Genomic DNA, 14779 nt, shown 5'->3' with positions numbered 1-14779 from the left:
AGTTCCCAGGTGATGCTTCTCCTGCTGCTCCAGGGACCACACTTTGAGTAGCTAGACTAGAGATTGGGCAGAAGACTGGGAACATCCATGTCACCTGGTGTACATTTTTGCTTTTGCCCTTAGAACAATATATATCATTATTTTTGCATGTCTTTCCCAGTGCACTCTAAACTCCTTGAGGGGCCTGTGTCTGCATATTTATATATACTCCCTAGCATAGTGCCGGACACATAGTAGGATTTCAATAAAATGTTAAATTCAGAAATGAATAAATGACCAAAAGAGACCAAAGAGATTGGAGAACATGAAGAATCAGGGAGAAGTTGTGTTGTGGTCTCCAAAGGGTGTAAAGTGACTCAACAGGATCAAGATCCAGAGAAGTAAATGAGTCTGGAGATTGGAAATGTCCTTAGATTTGGCAACCGGGACTCCCCAGGACACTGTCATTGTGGGTGGGGTGAGAAGTGGCGGTCATCGTCATGGACTGTGTGTGGAGAGAAGGTTAGGAACTGACTGCATGAGTGTACAAGTTTAAAGAAAATAAGGAGAACTAAAGAACAATCCAGTAACAATGAAGAGATTGAAGATGTGGAACAAAACACTAGCTAGAATCAGATGCTTGAGGAAGTTAGGGAATGAATTCCAGAGCACAAGTGGAGGAATCAGTTTGGGAAAGGATTAAGGACAGAAAGTTTGACCAAAACTGTAGTTGAGTTTGGGCAAGGGATAGAGTTGAAAGATCACTGGATCACCTAAACGGAGGCTTGGAGTGAGGGACAGAGAAGGGGTGAGGTATTTGTTTCCCATTACCACAAACGCAGTGGTTTAAAACAGCACAAATTTATTATCTTACTGCTCTTGAGATCAGAAGTCCAAAATGGTTCAGCAGGGCTGTATTCCTTCTTGAGACTCTAGAGGAGAATGTTTCCTTGCCTTTTCAGCTTCTGGAGGCTGCTTGCATTCCTCAGCTCATGGCCTACATCCCTCTCCCCTCTTATTTTCTCATCACACCTCCTCCAGCTCTGAGTCTCCTAGCCTCCATCTTCTAAGGGTCCTTGTAATTACATTGGTGCCACCCAGAAGATCCAGGATTATCTCTCCATCTCAAGACCTTTAACTTAACTATACCTACAAAGTCCTCTTTGCCACATAAGGCTACATCATCACAGGTTCTGGGGATTAGGGTGTGCACATCTTTGTGGAGTCATGATTTTGCCTACCACAGATAGAGCCTGGAGACCAGATGATAGGGAAATTGTCGGGGGGGGGGGGAGGGCGGGGAGTGTGACTAAAAGGCCAAACTTGGTTTCATAAAAGAGGCAGCTGGCATACCTCTTTTATCTGCAGCCTGCAAGCAAGAGCAAAACAGTTTTTGGAAAAGAAGGTTCAATAAAAATTCAAGGGGGATCTGGGGAGAATAACTTAGTTCAATTTATTTCCCATGGGCTAAAGGCTGGACATGAAAGTAAATTAAACCGGGGGAAGGCTCACTTACAAGAAGGGGGAGGGAAAAGTCTTGGGATCTCCCTACCTAAAAAGGTGGGGTTGAAGAGTGAGGATGGCCCCAAATGTGACATTCAAAGAGGTCCCGTCAGACATCTGGTGGCCTCTGATAGCCTGAAGACTCAGGAAAGGACTTAGGAGGCCATTTATAAGGCCCCTGACATCTGTCCATTCTCATAGTGTCTCTTTAACTCCCAACACTTTGAGCAATTATACAGTCCTAAGCACCCACAGATGGGCACTCTCAGAGCACTGAGGTTTTTCAAATGTTCTTCACCTGGAATGTCCTTCCCTCACCACTACCACTCTTTCTGGGATGACTATTCCTGGACTTTAGACAGATACTTAGACGTCAGTTTCTTACCAATAATCTTATCTGACTCCTTCCTTCACCCCCATCTCTGCCTAGCAAATTTCACATTGTAATGACTCTGCCTCTAGTGGTCTCTCTCTCTCTTTGGACCAACTTGGTTCTGATGCAAATGCTGGAGACATGAAGACCACCTTGTTCACTACTGTGTCCCTGATGCCCTGCATAGTCCCTGGCATACAGAATTCATTCCATGAATATTTCTTAACACAGATGAGTTAATATTAGTGCCTAAATTTACAGAGGACTTTATCATTCACAAAGGGCTTTTTCTTCTTAAATCTTTTTTAAAATTTTGTAATGCTTATTTATTTTTGAAAGAGGGAGAGAGACAGAACACGAGTGGGGGGAGGGGCAGAAGGAGAGGGAGACACAGAATTCAAAGTAGGTTCCAGGCTCTGAGCTGTCAGCACAGAGCGCGATGCAGGGCTCGAACTCATGAACCGCGAGATCATGATGTGGACGCTTAACTGACTGAGCTACCCAGGCTCCCCAAGGGCTTCTTTTTTTAAGATCTAATTCTATCAATTTACTCCTACCAACAACTCTAATGTGTGTTATTTTCCCCTCCGTTTTACACCAGTCAAAATGGTTGTTCTGGGAGGCTAATTTGCCCCCATCACACAGGTAGTAAGAGGTTAAGTGACTGGTCCAGTCCAGGACTCTTACCCCCTAACCCCCTTCTCTCTCCTCAGCTTGGGGAAAAAGACCAAGTAGCCTCCTCTTGAGAGGAGTACAGGCATACCTCATTTTATTGTGCTTCATCATATTGTTGCACTTTGCAGATACTATATTTTTTACAAATTGAAGGTGTGTGGCAACCCTGTGTCAAGCAAGTCTATTGGCACCATTCTTTTCCAACAGCATTTGTTTACTTTGTGTCTCTGTGTCACATTTTCATAATTCTTGCAATAATTCGAACATTTTCATTATTATTATATTTGTGATGGTGATCTGTGATCAGTGATCTTTGATGATATTATTGTAATTGTCTTGGGGTGCCCCAAACCACACCTGTATGAGATGGTGAGCTTAATGGATAAATGTGTGTGTTTTGACTACCCCACCAACTGTCCATCCCCCATCTGTCTCCCTCTCCTAGGGCCCCCCTATTCCCTGAGACACAACACTATTGAAATTAGGCCAGTTAAGAACCCTACAAAACCTCTAAGTGTTCAAGTGAATGGAGGAGTAGCAGCTCTCTCACTTCCAATAAAAAACTAGACACGAGTAAGCTCAGTGAGGAAGGCACATCAAAAACCGAGACAGGTCAAAAGCGAGGCGTCTTGCACCAAATACCATTCTCTTAGCTAAGTGCAAATGCAAAGGAAGAGTTCTTGAAGAAAACTAAAAGTGCTACTCCACTGAATACATGAGTGATAAGGAAGCAAAACAGCCTTATTATTGATGTGGAGATAGTTTGGCTGGTCTGGATAGAAGATCAACTGCGCCGCTCATTTCCTTAAGCCAAAGCCTAATCCAGAACAAGGCCCTAACTCTCTTCAATGCAGGTGAGGAAGCTGCAGAAGAAAAGTTTAAAGGTTGCAGAGGCCAGTTTGTGAGATTTAAGGAAAGAAACCGTCTCCATAACATAAAAGTGCAAAGTGAAGCAGCAAACGCTGATGTAGAAGTGTAGCAAGTTATGCAGAAGATCTAGCTAAGATAAGTAATGAAGGTGGCAACACTAAACAGCAGATTTACAGTGTTGATAAAACAGCTTTCTATTAGGAGAAGATGCTATCTAGGACTTTCATTGCTAGAGAGGAGATATCAATGCCTGGTTTCAAAGCTTCAAAGAACAGACTTCTCTTTTTTATTTTTTTATTTTTTTTAAATGTTTATTTGTTATTGAGAGACAGAGAGAGACAGCGCATGAGCAGGGGAGGAGCGGAGAGGGAAGACACAGAATCCGAAGCAGGCTCCAGGCTCTGAGCTGTCAGCACAGAGCCCGACGCGAGGCTCAAACTCACAAACCACGAGATCATGAGTTGAGCCGAAGTCGGTCACTCAACCGACTGAGCCACTCAGGTGCCCCCAGACTTCTCTTTTGTTAGAGGCTAATGCAGCTGATGACTTTAAGTTGAAACCAGTGCTTACTGACCATTTTGAAAATCCTAGGCTCTTAAGAATTATGCTAAATCTACTCCCAGATTTGGAACAACAAGTCCTGGTTGACAGGACATCTGTTTACAACATAGTTAGCTAAATATTTAAAGCCCACTGTTGAGACTTAGAGCTCAGAGAGAGAGACAGAGAGAGAGACAGAGAGAGAGAGAGAGAGAGAGAGAGAGAGAGAGAGAGAGATTCTCTTCAAAATGACTGCTCATTGACAATGCACTCTATCACCCAAGAGCTCTGATGGAGATATACAATGAAATTAAAGTTTTCATGCCTGCTAACTAACACAACAACCATTCTGCAGCCTATGGATCAGCCTATGGAGTGATTTGAACTCTCAAGTATTATTTAAGAAATATATTCCATAAGGCTCTAGCTCACATAGTGATTCCTCTGATGTATCTAGGCAAAGTAAACTGAAACCCCCCTGGAAAGAAGTTACCATTCTAGATGTTAGTAAGAATATGCATGGTTCATGGGAAGAGGTAAAAATATCAACATGAACAGTAGTTTGGAAGAAGGTGATTTCAACCTTCACAGATGACTTTGAGGGGTTCAAGACTTCAGTGGAGGAAGTAATTGCAGATATGGTAGAAATAGCATAAGAACTAGAATTAAAAGTGGAGCCTGAAGATGGGACTGAATCGCTACAATTTCATGATAAAACTTTAAGAGATGAAGTTTTGCTTCTTTTGGATGAGCAAAGAAAGTGGTTTTTTTGAGCTGGAATCTACTCCTGGTGAAGATGCTGTGAAGATTGTGGAAACGACAACAAAAGATTTAGAATGTTACATAAACTTAGCTGATAAAGCAGCATCAGGGTTTGAGAGGACTTATTCCAATTTTGAAAACAGTTCCACCATGGGTGAAATGCTACCAAACAGTATCGCATGGTACAGGGAAATCATTTGTGAAAGGAAGAGTCAACTGATGTGGCAAACTTCACTGCTGTCTTATTTCAAAAAATTGCAACAGACACCCCAACCTTCAGCAACCACCACCCTGATCAGTCAGTAGCCATCAATATAAAGACAAGACCCTCTACCAGCAACAAGCTTGCAACTCATTAAAAGCTCAGATGACTTTAACAATAATGTATTTTTAATTAAAGCGTATATATTTTTAGACATAATACTATTGCCCACTTAATAGACTAGAGCATAAACATAACTTTTATATGCATTGGGGAGCTAAAAAAATCATTTGAGTCTCTTTATTGTGATATTTGCTTTATTGTGGTGGTCTGGAATATCTCCAAAGTATTACTGTAGTGTTCTCAGCTGGTTACAGGAGGCAGAGGAGAGTAAACAAGGACACTAATAGTGGTTGAACTAATGCCAAGTACCAGACACTGTGTAGGTGTTTTACAACATTATCTCACTTATTCCCCATAACAACCTTTCCTTTGGTAAACAGAAAAGTCAAAGTCTGGAAGGGTTAAGAACTGTGGTGGTACAAAGGAGTGATAGTGAGGTGGCTTTTCACACCCTGCTCATCTGTAGCAGCCCCTCCAATTTTCAAATAGGCAATGTCCATGTCTTCCACTGGCCATTACGGTCACGATGCCTCCCATATGACGGCCATTTACAGAAAATCTGGGGCTGTCACTGGTTAGGTAACTTTTCTAAAGCCATCGAGATAAGCCTGAGGTACATCATAAACCCAATCTAATTCCAGCCATTCAGATCTTTTGACCTCAACACCCTGAAAACTTGAGGCTATAAGGCATGGCTTGTGAAGCAGATGGGGGGTTGAGAGGGCTCAGTAGACAAAGGCGGTCAGAAAGGTGAGCTCTATGGCAGAAGTAGGAGACCTGAACTGCATGAGGAGAGAGTGAAAGCAGAGTCCTGTAGGTGTTGTGCATGCTAAGTGTGGATCCCAGGATGAAGCCGCAAGGGTTTAGGAAACAGGCACAGTGATGTGAATGAATGGACCTCACCTGTGCCAGGGCCCTAATGGGTGAGAAGTTGTAGCAGGGGAAGGACCCAACCTCTGTTTCTCACCAGCACTGCCCTTCATGTTAAAGTGGGCCTCCACCTGCCTCCCGCGGCTCGTCATGGGGCTCTTCATGGCTAACACTTGGTTACTGAGGTGTGCAGACAGTGAGCCAGAGACATGCTGGATTCACCTCCTCTCTCTCATGTTCCTTAATTAGACAGTGCGCAAAAAGGAAGGGAGACATATATGGAGAAAGGGAGAGAGGAAATTGAAAATAATGGCAACAATCAGAAATGCAGACTGAGACTTCCAATTTAAGTCTAGTTATTATAACATCATTGCAGATGAAGCAAGAAGCTGAATAAGAAGGGTTTGATCCTGTGGAACTGGGATTAAAGTGAAGTTTTCCTTTCTGCATAAAAGCTATGCCAATGCTCTGTAAATAGGAGGTAAACTGAGCAGGTTCTCCAGTGAAGACAAGGTTGAGATCGCAAAGGTGGCAGAGCTTCAACATCCATATATCTGTGAGCTTCACGTGTGGCTGGCCAGGCAGGTTGGTCCCCTTCTTCCATCACTGCCCTCTGGGTATCCCTCTTTCAGAAAACCATCCTTCCCAGTTAAAGGGAGGCAGTTCCTGGCTAGTGATTCATGGCTGGAACCTCCAGAGAATCCTCAGGGTTCATTTATAGGAAAAGGCTGGGTGGTCAATTTTCCAAGTGGCCTTTTGGGGCTAAGTCTGTATTCTTGGCTGCTATAAACCATGCTGTAACCTAGCCAACAAAAGGAACAGCATTTAGTAACACATAAGAGCCCATCTGTTATTATCCCCAGGACTTGGGCTTCTAGCCCCAACCGTACAGAGATGAGTGGCAGAAAATAGCAACTTCAACCCTCTGTTGATTAATGTCCAAACCCAGAGGAACTGCTTTTGTGGTCTGGTCCCTAGAGCAGAGAGTCATTTTCTTGCATTTTCAAGTTTACGGTATTCCTCTTCACATACCTAATCCTGAGGCACCTAACCCAGCATCATCATGCTGACAATACTCAGATGTCACTTTTGGTATTTATTTAAAATAAGCCATTTGCAGAACATTAAGAAGATGGAGTGATGGAATATATAGACTGTTCTACAACAGTCTTTGGAGCAGAACCATAATTTTCAGTATACATATTTTGTCACTATGGTGGGAGTAATTAGTAAATGAAAAGAGTGGCAGTTATTTTATAGGGTTTCGAAGAGTAATAGAAATTGTTAATGCTGGCCAAATCAATTAGAAGAGAAAATTGAGCCCAAGGAAAATTTAAGAGGGAGTACATGCACACACATGTACACATATGTGCACACACACAGTAGCTCTACCTTTTATTATATACATAAAAATTTAAATGTCATTTGCTGCTAATTAAGTTGCTATGTATTATGGTGCTATGTTTTCAGATGGCCCTACCCTCATGGCCCCATGGCCTGGGCTGATGAGATATGTCCACAAAACTTCAGTTCAGTGGCAAGGCACTAAAACTGTCAGCAGACTGCTCTGAGAGCACAAAAAAGGCAGCGGTTAATTCCACTCGGGAAGGAATGGAGAGCCAGGGAAGGTGCCTTGCCTGGGCTATTTACTTTAGAGGATCCTGGTCTGGCCCTCATCTACATGTTCCCCCAGTTTCCACACATTCTGTCACCTAGTAAACGTAGTCCAGGTCACTGGGACCTTGGAATTCTTTTCCTGTACATCTCTGTCCTCCTAAGGCTTCAACAGGCCTGGCCCCTGGATCTGTTCTCCCAAGGACAGGCGGTGCCAACAGCATGACCCCACAGGCCTGAGGGGTGTTTTAGATGAACTTGCATTTGTGGGCTGGGGTATTCATATACATGCATACAAGACTCCTTGCAGGACAAAGCCAGGAGTAGAAAGAGAAGAGAAGGGCAAGGAATGGGGCCTAGAGGTCATTTCTTTCTGTTCCCTCTATACAGGCCAAAAATTCCAAATTCAAATCAGGCCTCCAAGATTGTCATAAAGGTACATGTGTCAGGTAGAGGGTAGCACCTTAGTATTTGAGTGTGTGGCGTAGGGCCCTTTATTTGCACTCTAGCCCTAGGTCCTGCATGTGTTAGGGTGGGCTATGGGGAAGGCTTCCCAGAAGTAGAGCTCTTTGAGATGGGCTTTGAAAGCATGAGCATCCTCTCCATGTTTAAGCCACTGTGGGTGGTTGGTGGCATGTCGCTGGGTCAGAGTTCATGGTGGAAGAGGCAGTAGATATGCCAGTCAGTGAAGACCCTGGAATGCCATGGCATTGGGATCCCAGCCGTAGGCCATGACAAACCTTTGAAGTCTTGACATGATTAGATAGGACAGCTTGGAAGCTCTTTCGGCGGTCCATGCCATGAGGCTATGGTCTCAACAAAGGCCGTGTCAGCTTGCCCTCTGCTAGACATCTACGCTGTCTCAGTGGCTGCTCTGCTCTCAGTGATGATAAGGCCTTCTCGGAGATATGAAGCAGCTCCCCAGTGAGGCAGCACGAAAGAGACCACAGCCTGAGGAAATGCCTGTATTTAGAAAATAAAATTCCTTCTTATCTAAGAATAATCTGTCTAAAGCCCAAAGCACCGCTTTCCTTTCATGTGTGTGATAAACTTCAAGAAATATCTGTCTTTTCTGTCACCATCATAACAAGCTTTTGGGTTATCTGGAAACCACAAAATAATAAATTTTTGTTTAATCAGTAAAATTACTTTATTTACACTATTCAAGTCTTCTCTACTCTTTGCTTCTATGGATTCAACTGTGCCTAAGCATATATATTTGTCTCGAGCCAGCTTTCTTTTTTATTTCTTTTTCTTTTCTTTTCTTTTCTTTTCTTTCCCTTTCTTTTCTTTTCTTTTCTTTTCTTTTTCTTTTCTTTTCTTTTTTCTTTTCTTTTCCTTTCTTTTCCTTTTCTTCTTTCTTTCTTCCTTTCTTTCTTTTTCTTTTTCTTTTTCTTTATGGTACAGTACATATAGTATACTCTTATATGGCTTGGGATGTATAGCTGGAGTTTAAATAAAATTGGCATGACTGGAAGCACATGTCACAGAGACCTTCGTGTTCCAGAAATAGGACATGAAGGGTAAGGACTAGGAAATAGAATTTTATAGAATGGGGCAGGAAATGTGTAAGCATTTTCCATTACTAAAAGACTGAGGTTAAATATGCTGCCCTGACCTAGAGCAGCTGGCTGACACTTCTACCTTATGTGCCAGGGATCTCTTTTGGTTTCTCCGGAAGGACATACAACCATTCCCAAATGCATAGGCAACATTTGTAGACCTGTTCAATCATGTATGCTGTATACCAGAAACTAGCCCTGGCCCTTCCTCCATAAGTACTGGATATGAATATCCAGTTTAAATTTATATGTAGGATAATTTTAGTCCTCTCAAAATGTCTGCTTTCATGTCCCTGTTAGTTATGTTGTATATGACATGTGACAATATATCCATTAAAACATTATGTACAACTATTCAACACTATGGGGTGGGGTGTGGAGGTTATTCAAATGCTAGCCTGTAAAACCATTTAGATTTTTCTTCGTTCAGTTTGTTCCTCAAATATTTATTGACTCAGTTTCTGGCCAGGCTCTGTGCTAGGCTTTGGCTATACAATGGGGTACAAACTCTTATAGAGTTTTTAATCTAGACTGCAAAACAAACATCTAGACTAGCAATATGAAGAAGGCATGAGAAGGGTTTGCTGGGAGCCATGTAGGGTGTGATAGGGGCTTCAGCCAGGGCACTGGATTGAGGAGGAAAGAGAAGGGAGTGGAGGAAGGCTTTTAAAGGCAACAGCAGCTAATCCAAAGCCTCACGAATGAGAAGGAGTATCCAGAAAAAAAGGGGCAATATGAATTACAGGCAGAGTGAATCACGTGAGTACAACCCTAGATGCAAGAGAAATCTTAGCAGGTCAAGAAAACATTTTGGAAAAATCCACATGGTTGAAGTATGATATCTGATGGGATCTGGATGGGGGGATACATCTAGAAAAATGGATAGGCATCAGTTTGGAAAAGGTATGTTAAGCCTCTATCTTGAGATCGATGGCAAATCAGTGAACTATTTTAAGCAGGGGAAGGGTTGCTATTGAGGCCACAAGGTAGAGAAGGAATTGGATGGACAAGACTGATGGCAGAGAGAAGAGTTAGAAAGCTGTTGGAATAACCCAAGTTCAGGATAATTGGATCAGTGGTCTCAGCTTAGATGTGCCTGCTGGGAGAGTACTTCCCTGATGCCAGCTTAACCTAGGGCCCCAGGATAGTCTGTCACAGCACCTTGTATTTTGCTATATGGCATTTATTAAAATTTATAATTATGCATTTCTATTAAAATTACTCGTTTCATGAAATGTCTCATTTACTAGGCAGTGAATTGTTCCACTATGGCAGGAATCTGCTAGACTTATTAGCAGCTTTAGCACCTAGAATACTACCTTGCAAATAGGAAGGACTCAATAAATATTTGTAAATAAGTGAATGGAGAAATGAATGGAAATTAATGGAAGTGGACAGATCTGTGGCATACTTGGGGGGTGGAATCAGTAGGACTTGGTGGTTGTTTGGAGGAGGCTAATGATAAGGGAAAAAGAACAGTCAAGAATGATTCCCAGACTTCTGACTTGAGTAGCCAGGTAGATAATGGTGCCATTCATGGGGAAAAGAGACACTTGAAGCTAGAGCGGGAAGTGAGAGAAGCAGGGTTTTGGCAAAGGGTGGATTATTAAATTTAGCAGGTTGAGCTGAGTATCAGCTTCTGTTTTAATACTGGAAGCTACATTTCAAGTCCACCTTACCAAAAAAGTAACCAACCCAAAAAGCAAACCAACAACAAACTAAACAAATCAGCATAGAAGTATAGATGGGCAAATAGTTTTTATTTTTACTGTTCAGTTTCCACGGGTTGTCCTTTCTAATTGTTTTATTTTAGCAGACAAAACAATTCATTAAGTTGTCAGTGTGCAATGTGTCTGTGTATTAACATAGTGACTTTATTCCACAAAAAGTCACATTTTCTTCAATATGAATTATTGCATCTTTATATTAATACAAGCATTCAAAATCAAGAACGCCATATTAGGGTGTCAGGAATATGGTAGAAATTATTTTACTTTAGTAATATTTTTTGTCTTAGTACTTTTTTGTGATCAAAATGGAATATCGAAGAAAATTTAAAGGCTGTTTCCTGCTTTCTTATTTTTATTATTAAATATTTCCAAACCATACTTCTCCAATTTGAAGGCTTTCATTGAAGTCATCAAGTATCTTTTGCATATTTATATTGCCCTTTAAGTTGCACTTTTATGGTGGATTGGAGGAAATTTAATATTCTGGTGAGGATATAACATATCAAAACTTGACTTATGAATAGCAGCATCTAAACATTTTATAATGTAATGTTGTTACTCTTCAATTTCACAGATGAAATGAAATGAAATGTTACTTTTCATTTCACAGATGAAATGAAAAAGGGAAACAAACTGAAGCCTCTGAAATTTTGTAAATTCTAAATTTCAGACTTGTATTTGCTTGAGTTCCAATGAGGGCAATAATCCCAGAATGTGTTGACTTCAGATTTCATAAAATCAAAAAATATTAAATTAGTCCTGATTTAATTAATTTTCCTCTTCGTTTCTCTTCTCTTCCTCTCTCTTTTCTTTTCATAGGTGGTTCAGAAGTGTATTCCTTTCCTAATCAGGCATTTGAAAGACTCAACCCATAATGATGTCATCCTAAACATCCTCATAGAGATAGCAGACTATGAACCTGTGGCTTTGAACAGTTTTCTTCCAATGCTGAAAGAGATTGGTGAGAGATTCCCCTACCTCATCGGACAAATGGCGAGAATCTATGGAGCTGTGGGGCATGTGGATGAAGTAAGTTTGACTTTTTTTTCTCTCTAAATTCCATTGGCACTTAATCCACTGGGGGCTCTGTGAGCTGCAAATGGGTCCTGGAACTTCTGAGAGCTCCCATTTTTCTTTCAAAACTTTTGCATGGACAGTGGCCTTTGGATCAAGGACACATTATAGCAGAGCTAGGTGGAAGGTTCAGGAAGTAAGGATCTCATTGCTGGAGTGTCACCTGCGGAAGGGAAAGGATTAAAATGGAGGAAGCACTATGACAGATTAAGACCACTTTGTAATAACAATAACCAGTAAAAGAATTTCAACTCATTTCTGGTTGTAGTTCTGCTTAACTGAGGAAACCATCAGTAAGCATAGGGTTAGGCCTCAAACACTACTGATTAAAAGATCCCATAGCTATACTGTCAATAAGTGCCTGCATTCGTTGGTGTATTTTGAGCCCTCCGGATGATGTTACTTGGAAGAGTGAAATAAATGTTCATGGTTGTTTAAAAGGCCTAGCCTAAATATTTGCATAATAGAATCTTTTGGCAGGAACAACAGGATGCCATCAGTTTGTGGGGATTAGGCGACCGAGAAACGATTTCCAGAAATTCAGGTTCTGAAGGGTGTGCACGCATGCATGTCTGTCTGATGATTTTATATTGGGCTTTAGGACTATTATCTTTTTAAAATAAAAGTAAATATATAATTGATAGAGGGAAGCTTTTATTTTCACCCACTTACATATAATACAGTTATAAAAATCGTACAACTCTTAAAAGGGAATCCATAGTCCATCAAGTTCAACCTCTTGATTCTACACAAGAGAAAATTAAAGGCAAGAAAAGTTGAATGACTTACCCAGACCGAGACTGGGTTAGTTGGTGACCCCGCTGGAATTAGATCTTTGCTATCCTTGGCACTCTTTTCAAAGTTTGTCTTAGAATGGATCTGTGGTTCTGTTTTATTTTATATCTGCTGAGATTTGCAGAGGGCCTAGTGAAGGAGAGGCTTCCTTCTGGTGGAGGGCCTTTGTCCTCTAGCTTCCCAGACGAAGGTGGGAGAGCTGTGCTGCCAAGCAGCCTGTAACCGTCAACATGATGGGGGGATCTTGTAAAAGGATTACTTTGGTGTGGACATGCTGCTTAGTATAATCCCTCTCTATCCACTGCTGCTGGGAATGTCTCACGCCTGCCATCATCTGCCTTCTGGTAACACTTTCCCGTGCCTGTCACCTTGGCTGCCAGGAAAACCCACTAGAGTGCCCAAGTGCTTTTAGGACAACTTCAGCTGACAGCTGTTTGATGGAATCTGCTGACCTTGCAGATTTTTATATGCACCAAAAACTTCAACCTGTGATGTGTGAGACCCTGGAATCTTAAAAAAGTTAAGTCTTCCTGCACCTTAATGGTAGTTATTTTCATCACAAATACATTTATGATTCATTAATATGTAGTAATGCACATTAGAAGTGATTAAACTTCCCACAGAAAATGTTACCTGTTAAAACAATAACAAAAAACACAAACCACATACAATTATGTCACTGTAGGTTTACCTGAACTAAGGCTAACCTGACAGAGGCTAACCTGTTAGTGTGACTTTTGCATGACCCTAGGTGGGTGCAGTGAGAAGTTGGAATCCAAACGGCCAGTGGAATCACTTATTTCACAGTTCAGAGCATCAAAATATTTGCCCCTCCCCCATCTCTCATTCTCATATGTCCATGAAGACATCTATGTTTGGGGGAAAAAACTTTTTTCTCGTGGTTCTGACTCACCTTCTCAACAAATAAAATTCTAGATCAAATACTTTCCAAATGTACCTGGATATCAGGATTACATGGGGTGTTTTTTTAATAATATAAGTTCTTGGGCCTCATAGAAAATCTACTAAATCAGAATCTCTAGGAAAGCAACCTAGGAATCTGGATTTGTGGGATCCTCTGACAGGTAATTCTTATGCAGCTGTTAGTGGATCAGTATTTGAGATTTCATGAGTATTTAAAGCATATTCTATCTTAGACTTAAAATCAGGTCTTGTCCATCACTCTTTGTACCTTCTTCCATCAAGCCATGTGAATCAATTAAGACTTTTCCAGACTACTGACACAGCTGATACTGATACAGTTTAGATTAGGTATGGTTGAGAGTAACACCAAAGTTCAAAATAATAGTGACTTAAATAAATACAGTTGTCTATTTCTCTTATACATAAAGAAGTCTAGAAAGCAGTCAGCCTAGAAATACATGTTTCAGAGACCCAGGTTCCTTCTACTTTATTGCATTGCCTTCCTTGAACACAATAGATCTTGTTTTTTATCCATTCTGATACCCTATGTCTTTTGGTTGGCGCATTTAATCCATTTACATTCAGTGTTATTATAGAAAGATACGGGTTTAGAGTCATTGTGATGTCTGTATGTTTTATGCTTGTAGTGATGTCTCTGGTACTTTGTCTCACAGGATCCCCCTTAGGATCTCTTGTAGGGCTGGTTTCGTGGTGACAAATTCCTTCAGTTTTTGTTTGTTTGGGAAGACCTTTATCTCTCCTTCTATTCTAAATGACAGACTTGCTGGATAAAGGATTCTCGGCTGCATATTTTTTCTGTTTAGCACACTGAAGATGTCGTGCCAAGCCTTTCTGGCCTGCCAAGTTTCAAAGGAGAGATCAGTCACGAGTCTTATAGGTCTCCCTTTATATGTGAGGGCACGTTTATCCCTTGCTGCTTTCAGAATTTTCTCTTTATCCTTGTATTTTGCCAGTTTCACTATGATATGTCGTGCAGAAGATCGATTCAAGTTACGTCTGAAGGGAGTTCTCTGTGCCTCTTGGATTTCAATGCCTTTTTCCTTCCCCAGTTCAGGGAAGTTCTCAGCTATAATTTCTTCAAGTACCCCTTCAGCACCTTTCCCTCTCTCTTCCTCCTCTGGGATACCAATTAGGCGTATATTATTTCTTTTTAGTGTATCAC

At 41.3% G+C, this 14779-nt stretch overlaps 1 protein-coding gene across 9 annotated transcripts in view; it reads left to right on the top strand.

Annotated features, from left to right (window-relative positions):
• Nucleotides 1–14779, top strand: part of VEPH1 (ventricular zone expressed PH domain containing 1) — a 257721-nt gene that overhangs the window by 66328 nt on the left and 176614 nt on the right. For all 9 annotated transcript variants that reach the window (XR_009261920.1, XM_058730317.1, XM_058730315.1 and 6 more), the window contains one exon: nt 11623–11832. Coding sequence is in view for 8 of the 9 variants with exons in the window: in XM_058730317.1 (XP_058586300.1) it covers nt 11623–11832 (210 nt within the window). In the remaining variant the exon portion in view is untranslated. The remainder of the gene's footprint in view (nt 1–11622; nt 11833–14779) is intronic.

This window comes from Neofelis nebulosa, chromosome 5 (assembly GCF_028018385.1).
Source record: "Neofelis nebulosa isolate mNeoNeb1 chromosome 5, mNeoNeb1.pri, whole genome shotgun sequence".
Taxonomy (NCBI): domain Eukaryota; kingdom Metazoa; phylum Chordata; class Mammalia; order Carnivora; family Felidae; genus Neofelis; species Neofelis nebulosa.
Note: the sequence above shows the minus strand (reverse complement) of the source record. Positions and strands in the feature narration are given on the sequence as shown.